The sequence below is a fragment of the Typopeltis vanoorti genome, chromosome 19 (assembly GCF_054136105.1).
Source record: "Typopeltis vanoorti isolate ZY-2024b chromosome 19, IOZ_Tvanoo_1.0, whole genome shotgun sequence".
Classification (NCBI taxonomy): domain Eukaryota; kingdom Metazoa; phylum Arthropoda; class Arachnida; order Uropygi; family Thelyphonidae; genus Typopeltis; species Typopeltis vanoorti.
Genome location: NC_143567.1, coordinates 29438740 through 29449597, shown reverse-complemented (window position 1 = coordinate 29449597; position 10858 = coordinate 29438740). Strand labels below are relative to the sequence as shown.

The 10858-nt window shown below is 34.5% G+C and overlaps 1 protein-coding gene across 1 annotated transcript in view; it reads right to left on the bottom strand.

Moving 5' to 3' along the window:
* Nucleotides 1-324: 324 nt before the first annotated feature.
* The window catches only part of LOC150095954 (cilia- and flagella-associated protein 298), a 125323-nt gene continuing 114789 nt past the window's right edge, over nucleotides 325-10858 (bottom strand). The window contains exons 6-8 of the mRNA XM_090408835.1: nucleotides 2152-2283; nucleotides 920-1015; nucleotides 325-739 (exon numbers count right to left, since the gene is read on the bottom strand). Of these exons, the coding sequence (XP_090264961.1) occupies nucleotides 629-739; nucleotides 920-1015; nucleotides 2152-2283 (339 nt within the window). The 3' untranslated portion in view covers nucleotides 325-628. The remainder of the gene's footprint in view (nucleotides 740-919; nucleotides 1016-2151; nucleotides 2284-10858) is intronic.

The following is a 10858-nucleotide window of genomic DNA, read 5'->3' as shown; positions in this document are numbered from 1 at the left end:
CAAGAAGCTTAAGGAACAATCTGCTCACATCCAATAATTGTATCAAAAAATAAAATAAAATAAAATAAAATAATAATAAATAAATAAAAGCATTTATCCAATTCTTTCTCTGATGTAAACTAGGATCTTGGAGTGGAAAGTGATCAAGCTCTGATTCAGAACAAGACAAACTACAAAATACATTAAAAACTGACTGTGTTGAACAGGTGTCATTCTAAATTCTCTGCACAATAATGAGCTAGGAGCAGGAAAAAGTACCTCAACCTGTATTAATTTGTTGAATACTTAACATGTTGTGAAATTCAAAATGAAATAACTGAATACTACTTCTTAAAGTGCTGTTTATTTAGAAAGAGATAAACTAGAAAACATATGTGGTAAAGCTAGTGCAGATATATACACTTTCTTGGTTTATTAATAATGTAAAATTCAACTGCATTTGCTAGTGAATTTATTTTTAATCATTTAATATTAAGATCATATAAGAGAGAAAGACCAGAAATGAAATGCTAATGTTACTCTTAAGCATGACTGTGATAATAATAAATAACTGCAAAAAATGAACGATTATTCATGTTTCAAAAATACACAATTTAGCTGACAATTCATAACTTTTTTTCTTCTTTTTTCAACATGGACGCCATTTAACTTCCTTCAGTCCTTGAAATGACCTTTGTAGTGACTTGTTATCAGCCCAAGATGAATTCAGATAATGGTCATCATCTGCCTCTTCCAGTTTCTATAAAAATCAATAATTATATTAACTTGGGTTAATGCATAAACTAACACAGTAACACAAATATGAATATTCCTATCTAAAATAATTAGAAAGAAAATTACTTTAATAAATAAGATTAAATTTATGAGGAATTAAAAATGGAGTAAAACTACAGTCTAGTTTAAATAGCATACAAACTACCTTTAATTCCTCTTGTCTTTGATGAGCAAGCAACATCATACATTTTTGATCCTCAGAAGATATAACTGGTTCTCTAGCTGGAGCACCTCGTCCTCTCTATTAAAAACAGTAGAATTTAATAATTGGCAACATTCAATCCTTAAATTCTATATTAATGTGACATGCATCATGTTGCTACGCTGAATGAAAGTTGACTTAGCACATTAGAATTAAGTTATTCTGTTCTTTTCATTATGCCTCCTCTTGAGCTGCTATGATTTAGATCATTTTGCATTTTATCAATGAAATTCTGCTCTGCTGATGATATCAAGTCCTCCATAGTTATGTTTGTACTTTAATGTTAGCAAGCAACATGTTACATTAACTTGCCTTAAAGTTGTTTTAATCAGTAGGTATGAAGTAAAAGTTTTTCCCTTACTTTTATTGTATACTGTATAATCTGCTTTTAAATTTATCTAATTAAAAAGGGTTATTCAAAATAAAGATCACCTCTGTTTCTGGGTTGTATTGGTAAAACCATATTTCTTTCAACAGCAGATATAATTTTCCTTCATTGTTGATTTGGGCTTGAATGGAAAGATGGAAAGAACAGAATAAATGTATTTTTCTATTAAAGTGAGATTGTTATTTAAAATTAATTCTACAGTTATTGATCATGTAATTAAGCATTTATCTGAACAAGTGAACATTTTTAACACTTTTAGCATTATTCATGTGGGTCTGACTGTAAGATGTGATCACTACATGAATTATAATTCATGTAGTGGAAAACATCATTGATATTTATCAATGACGTTTTCCAATATTCTTTAAACTATTTTGCAACTCAAAAACTTTTGTTTCTATGTTACTTACTCCTGTGTTTTGCAAAAGCATGCCATTTATGGACTTCACCCATTTTACACGAAGTGGGAGAAGTCCATAAATGGCATAAATAATAATCACTAATCTTCGCAACCTGTGAAACATTCTATTTCAACTCTAGCTGGAAGGAGAATGACCTAGTTAATGTACAAATAATTCTGGTGTCAGTTGAAACACTTCAGGATATGTTTTGCAGCATCCTCTCAGTACATACAAGTTGCTCGATAAAATTCCGCCTGAAAATGTTACTGCATATTATGCACAAAATGCAGAAGATATGAAAGTATTATTTTCAGAACTTCACATTTTTAGGTATCTACAAAAGTGTTAACTGACAATTAAAATCAGAAGCAATCTAAGCAACTTACCTTTTGTAGTTTAACAACAATTTTTGTTTTTTCATTTGTCCCAATATAGTCTGAAAGTTTTTTGTTTAATTCTAGTTGTTTTCCTGCCCACCATAATTGAGCAAAAGATTCTTCTATCACTTCTAAAGAAGCCTAAATATTATAAAAAAGTAAAGTAAAAATATTATCAGAGCACATGAAAACTGTTCATCTATAATTTTATCAGTTTACATCACATCAAATAATTAGACTTTTCTAGATAAAGATCCTAATCCTGTTTTCCTATTCTGGTGCTCGCCAGACACATGAGAATGAAATGTGCTATTGTGAAAAGTTTCAAAATTTCTGAGACTTTTTCATACTACTTAGGTTTCACCTGTCTCAGTGCTGTACTGCAAATATTGGTCCTCCTCAAAAGGATACAATTTTAATGAAGTTATCATCATTGGGCAATTCACATCTTATAGCCAAATCTAAAGATGAAAAAACAACAACAACACCTTTTTTTAAGTGGTTTAGCCTGCATTCAGTTTAAGGGGAAGGGAAAGTGATTGGCACAGGTGTGTACAAGTCGACTTCTTAATTGGACAGAGACCCAATGATGGGCAGCAGGCCTAAAGTGATACTGTTAGAACTGTTCTCTTACGTAAATTAAAAAAAAAAAAAAATATGGTGCATAGTCAGTATTTCTTTAATTTGAAGTTTAATTAAGTTATGAGATTTGTGGGGGTAATAGATCATTTTGTGTTTAAAGATTCTTTATCTATAAAGTAAAAAAAATAAAAAAATTCTGATTTAGAATTTCATTTTTGAGTTAAATGTTTGATTTCAATGGTACAGTCTTGTATACTATTTATTTCATTATGAAGATTTCAATTAAGTGATATTAATTTACATAACATATCATTTTGAAATTTAAAGTTTACTTCTGCATTTTATAACTTTATATTCTTCTAGTTCTTTCTCATGTCTCCTATTGTTGTGTTCACATTTATACTTTTTCATGTCATTGTTTTGTGTTCTTTATATATCTTATGTTTATTAAGATATGTAAAGATATTTAATATCTTGTGTTTTACCATTAATGTTCAACTTTCTGCCATTTTCTTTGTCTACTTGTGACATCACTTGATACAAAATTCTTTTTGCTATTGTGAGGCTTCTGAGTTTTTACTGTTTGTAATAGTGAGATAATAATAATGGTTCTATGGGACTTAAGCTGGGACTCTTTCTGGGACATTATAGTATATCACATTATAGTAATATTCGCTAAACAGTACACATCTACCATACAACTATGGAAGACACACTACACTCAATCAGGTTGTTGCAGAAAGAATTCACTTGTAACTGAAAGGAACTAATAACCTATCAAGGCATCCTCTAGGGGACAATAAAAATGAAATTAAGTTGGAGATCTCAAGCTAAATGTGCTCTCACAATGGTCTCCAGTCCTGTTCACCCAGATCTTATGCTAATTAATGCAGTCGTGCTTACTGAGGTTAGGAGAGTGTTTCATGGCTGATGGTGATTCTAAAAATACTCTCTCAGACCTATGGGGATGTATATGAGCAATTTCTTCCATTTAATCCTGCATGAAGGAATATCCACAGCATGGTCTCCAGTCCTGACTTGGTATACAGATGAGGCTAAGCTGCAGGTACAAGGAACCTTATACATTTCAAGATGTGCAAGAGGTGGAATGAAGATTATATTTATGAAGAATTTTAGCAATCTTTTCAGATGTATCACAATGAAAAAAAAGTGAAAAAAAAAAAGTATCACAATGATAATTGAGTTCTGCGGCAAGGACTGTGTTTAGAACAGATAGCTCTGGCCCTGTGTATGCCATTGGGATTGATGGTAGTATGACTGCTAATGAAAGTATCTTCCAGTTGGTTTCCTATATACAGGAAAAAATAATGAACCAATTGGTTGTTGCAAAACTTTTTCTAAGAAGGGAAGGCAGTTGGCTGTTAAAATGAGCTAAAATGCATTTAATGTGTCTAGGCCATGAGACCAAATAGCAAATATAATCTACACAGTGAAGTCAGACTGTTGATTTGTATATAGTAATAGTATTAAGTGCTTGGTTTTCTAGAAATGCTATACTGAAATTGGCAAGAAAGAGAGGAAAGGGAGAGAATCTAGTGCAGTCCAATCTAGCCATTTGTATATTTTTTCTTTCCATGAAAAATAATATAAGAGTATGGTGAAAATTGAATAATTCAAATATATCAGTGGAGAAAATGTAGATTAATAAGGTTCAAGGGTTTCTGTCAGTGATACAATGGTAAATAATGAAATAATATTAAAGCTGAATTGGTCTTGATTTTACTTCAATATCAAAACTGATCAAACTGTAACTTAAAAAATTCTTTCTAGGTTAAGATTTTTTTATTATGGTTTTAAAGTGAATAGAATTTTTAATGTAGGGAGAGTTGCCAATGAGGAAAGAAAGTAATTTTATAACTGTCTGGCAAGTCTGCAGGTGCTATCCACTATATAACAATGAGTTATCTCGACCTTCAATTTGAAAAGACCTGGGTTCAACATTCATCATGATAAGAGAAATCTTTATATGGGATTTTTCAAATTGAAGGGAGGTGAGACAAGTTCATATGGAGGTAGCGAAGTTTTTCTTCCTGATAATTCAGGTTTCCATCCCACGCATAAGCAAAACAGCCAAAAAGCACATGCAATTAACAGGCAAAAATACTATTAGTAGCAGTGCAGTATAATATGTAGATGATGGGATAAGTGGCATGAAGTATGTCGGTGTAATGAGCCCTTGAACTTCACAGAAGCATCACATAATGATAATAAGATATTATGAAAGCATTCGTACAAGAAATTGATACTGGATGACCATACTTTATAATATAGATTCTTCAATAAGAGAGTAATAAAATATTTATAGTACTTTTATTTATTTGTTTTTCTAATATAGTTTCAAATTAGTTGAAAATATATTACAAAGAAGCTTTTTCTATACGCCTCATGGTTAGGCATATAAAAATATTCTTTCTTTCTTTTTTGCATGCTTCAGATGATCATTAGCATGAGTTAAGCTGCATATTGCAGGGTCTAAAACTTAACTTCACTATGAGATATTTTATGCAAAAAAGTACATGAGGAAAATTATGTCACAAGAGACCAACTAGAAAAAAGAGGAAGAGGAGTGCTATCATTAATAAGAACATAAGCTGTGAAAGTTGTGTGACTTATATTTATATACAGAGAATGAGTTTGAGATGTATGGTATTTGATAGCCAAAGTGTCTATAAAATTAAGAGTGGGAATGCATTACCTCAGTGAGAAGCTAGTGACAGCATTATGAGTCAGTTATTTAGTAAGTTAAGAAAATGCAAAGTATTATTAATAATAAGCAATCTTAATACCAATGATATTGACTGAGTGATAGTCATAAATAAATGCATAAATTACTTATGGTTAATTCAAGACAGCTTTTTTATGTAAAACAAGCAGGGGCAGCAGAGTCCTGGATTTATTAATTTCAGAGGAATTAAAGAATATATCATATCATATAATCAAATTCCTGATATCTACCCTCAGGAAGGGGTATACAGGATATTACAACAGTACTACATGAAAAGTTTACATCATTACTTCCTATTGAAAAATTTTCCTCCATATTACTCAGTTATTTATCAGATCTTCAGAACTTCTATTGTAACAATCCACATAGTTCTTGGTCTTCCTCTGAGTCTTTTTCCCAGCCATCCTCATAAAAAAAAAGCTTGCTTTGCTAACCTTTCCTTTTCCATTCTGTTTAAATGACTTGCCACCTGATATTAACACATTCTGGAATGCTAATCAAATTCTTACCTAATATCCTTGTTTTTAATATGAGACTGCAAGTGATGGCATCTATTGACTACCTTAATCTTTTTCAGAACTCTCATACTGAAATCTCCAGTCTTTGATGAGCTGTTTTATTTCTAATCCAGCTGTTATATCCATAAGTTGATATTAGCTCTCGGATCATGTCAATTACCTAGAATTACTGTATGGTAGCACTTAATCTTAATCACTTAATTTTGATAGGCAAAGTGATTAAAGGGAAAAAGGGCTTGAATTTTAAGCAAGCTGATTTTGAGAATATGGTAACAGAACATGAAAGTATGCATTGAAAGTAGGAAATTTAATGGAAGGCAAAATACTGCACATGATGCATTTAAGTATATATGATTATTATTATTCTAACAGATAAGCTTAGGTGTTGATAGTTATTCATGACTTATTTTTCACGGTATTAACAACACCAGAAACACTTTTATCAACAAAGATGTTTTATATCAGAGTTCCCTATATCAGAGGTACATTGGAAAAGATAGCCAAAGTATTGTTGAAACATGGCCTTCGTACCACTTTCAAACCTCATATCAAGCTGGCAACTCTGATCCGCTCGCCTAAGGATAAACTTCACCCTTTAGCACACCCAGGAGTGTATGAAGTTCTGTGTGACTGTGACTTGGCCTATTATGGGCAAACAGGAAGATCAGTGAACATCTGCCTGGAAGAACATGAAAGATACATTCGCTACTATTACTATGGCTAGTCGGGACTGGCAGACCATGCTTTGGACACTCCTTCACACAGGATTAGATGGAGGAAAACGAATGTGCTATTTAGGAGTCGTTATAGATCTGAAAGATTATTTTTTGAGTCAGCAATGGCTTTGAAGAATTCCCCCAACCTTAACAAATATGGTTGCATTAATTTGCCAAAAATTTGGGAGACGGTTATCCTAAGAAAAACTCCTGGATAACTGCTTTTTTTTTTTTTTTTCTCGTTAGAGGGCACCCAAAAAATAGGACTTTAGATCTTTTGTCTTTTGCAATTATATTGTTTCACTCACTCACTGTCGTGTTTACAAGCGTGTTGTGCTCTGCTGATGCTGAGTTGAAAATCAGCGAAATATAAGCGTTAATAAAACATCTTTGTTGATAAAAGTGTTTCTGGTGTTGTTAATACTGTGAAAAATAAGTCATGAATATTATTATTATTATTATTATCATCATCATCATCATCATTGCATGGGCACCTCCATGGAGTCCTAAGACTCATTGTGGGAGACTCAAACCATCAATACAATATTATCTATCATAGCTCCTTGAAATGATTAACAGACAAAGCACTCACAACTAACTCAGACAACCCATTCCATTCATTCACCACTTTCCTAGAGAAAAAAATCTAGTCTTCATACTTGGGTTCGAGTGTATATTCATCTTTCTGTGTTTGATGTTCAATTCGCGACATGACTCCCGTTCTTTATGTTTTCCAATTTTCAAATGTTTTCTGTATTTAACCTTCCATACAATTCGACCTTTGCTAACTAGGGATGACCTCTTGTTCTACCCCTTTAGCCATGTGGTGAAACATTTCCCCTGCATCCTATAAAATCCTTTAAGTAACGTAAATGTTTCTAAAACACCCTCCCCCCCCCCCCCTTTTTTTTTTTGACTGTCAACCAATATTTGCAATCCACAAACCCTCAATCTATCCTCATAGGAAGCATACCACAGACCACTCACCATCTTGATGACTCACCTCTGGATTCTCTCCACCACTTCCTCATCCTCAAGAAACCAACCCAGTGAGCAGACCTGAGCACAGTAATCCACACTGTATCAAAGTTTTATAAGCAGGATTGATAACTCCCTTGTTACTGTGTTCTTCAATAACCAAGTAATCCTGTGAGCTACCCCTGGCTACTTTTAGCAATATGCCCTCTAAACTTCAACCCTATTATTATTATTATTATTCAGGCCTCCATGGAGTCAAAAGACTCATCGTGGGAGGTCGTTTCAAAGAAACACAAAGTCTATCAAGACTCATCGAAGGGAGTTCCCTCCCCCCAAGAAACACAAAGCATATCACTCCTTAAACTCATTGACCGTTCTCACTCTCACCACTCCATCAGCCCCCCCCCCCAAGAAACACAAGGCCTATCACTCCTTAAACTCATCGACCATTCTCGCTCTCACCACTCCATCAGGCAATGCATTCCATGGTTCAACCACCCTCCATGCAAAGAAACTACTCCTCACCCGCTTGCTTACAGTTTCCTTTCATAACTTCCAGGGATGGCCTCTTGTCATCACTCCTGACCGCTGTTCAATCAAGCGAAAGAACTCCCCAGTGTCAGCCCTGTAACAACCTCTCAACAGTTTAAACGTCTCAATCATATCACCTCTCCTTCTTCTATCCACCAAACTCTGCAGTCCACATTCCCTCAGCCGATCCTCATAACTATCATTGTACAGTCCTGAAACCATTTTTGTTATCTGCCTTTGTACCCTTCCCACAGTTAATTTATTCCCTTCAAATCCTGGGAACCAAATCTGAGAACAATAGTCCAAGTGTGGTCTGATCAGGGTCTTATACAACGAAATGATAACTGTTTTATCTCTGCAGATCAGCGTCCTTCTCATCATTGCAGCAATCCTCTGTGTTACCTTCACCACCTTTGCAATATGTCACCTAAATTTAAGGTTTCTATCAATCATCAACCCCAGATCTCATATCCCCTACTTCCTCTAGTATAACTCCTCCCATAGAGTATGCAGTGTCCCATAGATGTTTCCCAAACCTCAAGACCTTACATTTTGCTGCATTAAACTGACACCCCCCCATTCATTTGCCCATCTATCTAGCTTATTCAAATCCTCTTGCAGGGCTGCCGCATCTGCACTATTACTAATAATCCTTCCCAGCTTCGCATCATCCGCAAACAACTGAATATCCCTTTACAATCCACTAACAATGTCATCGATATAAAGGTTAAACAATATAAGTCCCAGTACTGAGCCCTGTGGGACTCCACTTGTAACCCTCTGCTTCCTTGAAACTGCCCCACCATACACAACTCTCTAATAACTATCGGACATCCAGACCCATGTGCTGAAAGTTAAATATCAGCTTATCATGTGGCACCCTGTCAAATGCCTTCACTAAGTCTAAGAAAATGGCAGTATATGCCTTTCCCTCATCTAATGCTCTTGTAACTTTTTCATAAAAGACTAGCATATTGCTAAAACAAGAGTGCCCATTCACAAATCCATGTTGACTCTCACAGATAACATTACCATCATCTGCCCAATGCTGTATACGGTCCTTCACTACTTTCTCCAAGATCTGACTAAATACTGATGACACACAAACTGGCCTATAATTAGACACTTCCAGTCTGCTACCACCCTTATGAAATGGCACTATCGTAGCTTCCTTCCATTCCATGGGCACCTTTCCCGCAGCCAGACTTTCATTGAAAAGTCAGGTCAAAGGTACTGTCAGTTCCCTAGCACATTCTCTCAGAACTCATGGTGAAATACTATCCAGTCCCACAGCTTTACTGACATCCAGAGTACTCAGTATTTGAAACACACTCTCCTCCTGTACCACTAAACCTCGAACCTGTCCAATCCCTCTAGCATTAAAACTGACTCCTCCAGTGGTGGCTGGTGAAAACTTTAAGTGTGTATGCTGCATACACAAAAAAAAATAATAATAAAAAAAAATAAATAGTAACCAATTTATTAATAAATAAATTTATATATTAAAAAATTGCATTATTAAAAATATTTCATCCTCACCACAAACAAACACCAATAATAAAAGTTTCGTATCTCACAGAAATAACGTGCTCAAGCATACGATACACTGCCCAAACGAGCAGTATCAGAATGACTTGCAACGTGCAATCACAAGTGCAAACGATTATCGGCGAGTCTGGCTGCATTTGGCCAAACGTGATAATTCTGACACTGCGTTAGATCGCAGTGTATTTGTTTTGCATAACGATAATTGAAAAAATATAATTCTTTTCATATTTTCAAAAGTGATACTCGTCATAATTCAGCCTTGTATCTGTAATAAATAAATAATTATATGTTATTTTAACAGAATAAAATAAGATTTGCGAAAAATAGTTCGTGGTGAGGGTGAGCACGCACCAATAATAAAAGTTTCATATCTCACAGAAATAACGCGGAAAGCATTGCCCAACCGAGCAGTGTTGGAATGACTTGTAATGCAATCACAAGTGCAAACAAATATCGACGAGTCTGGCTGCGATTGGTCGAACGTGATAATTCCGGCACTGTGTTAAATCGCAGTGTATTTGTTTTATAATCTAAAGCGTTAATCGAACAATTCCAATTATTAATTATTCAATCACTGTCGAAACATAACCTTTAACATGTTGTATTGCATTTATATAATGTTGTAAGTATTGTTATTATTTATAAACACAAACAAAATTTGAATTTTTCATTTTTTCCTTGGGGGTGCTGCAGTGTCACAGTGCTCATGTATGGGCCGCCACTAGACTCCTCCAGGATGAAATACTCCATTAAAGTGTTCACTGAACAATTCCACTATGTCCTCTGCATCAGTCACTCTATTCCCATTTTTATCCCACAATATCATTCTTCCACAGTCATTTCTCCTCCTACTGGGCACATAATCTAAAAAATTCCCTAGGATTTTCTTTGGATCTTAGGGCCAATCTCCTCTCATATTCCAGTTTTGTCTTCCTTACCCTACTAATCATTCTTCTGGCCTGTGTCTTATACTCTTCATGCATCTTCTCTTCACCTGTCTCCTTATATCTCTTCCATAGCCTCTTTTTTGCATGCAATTCCTGTTTAATATTGTTTGTCATCCACTTTACTCCAAATTGTGTCCTCTTGTTCACTCG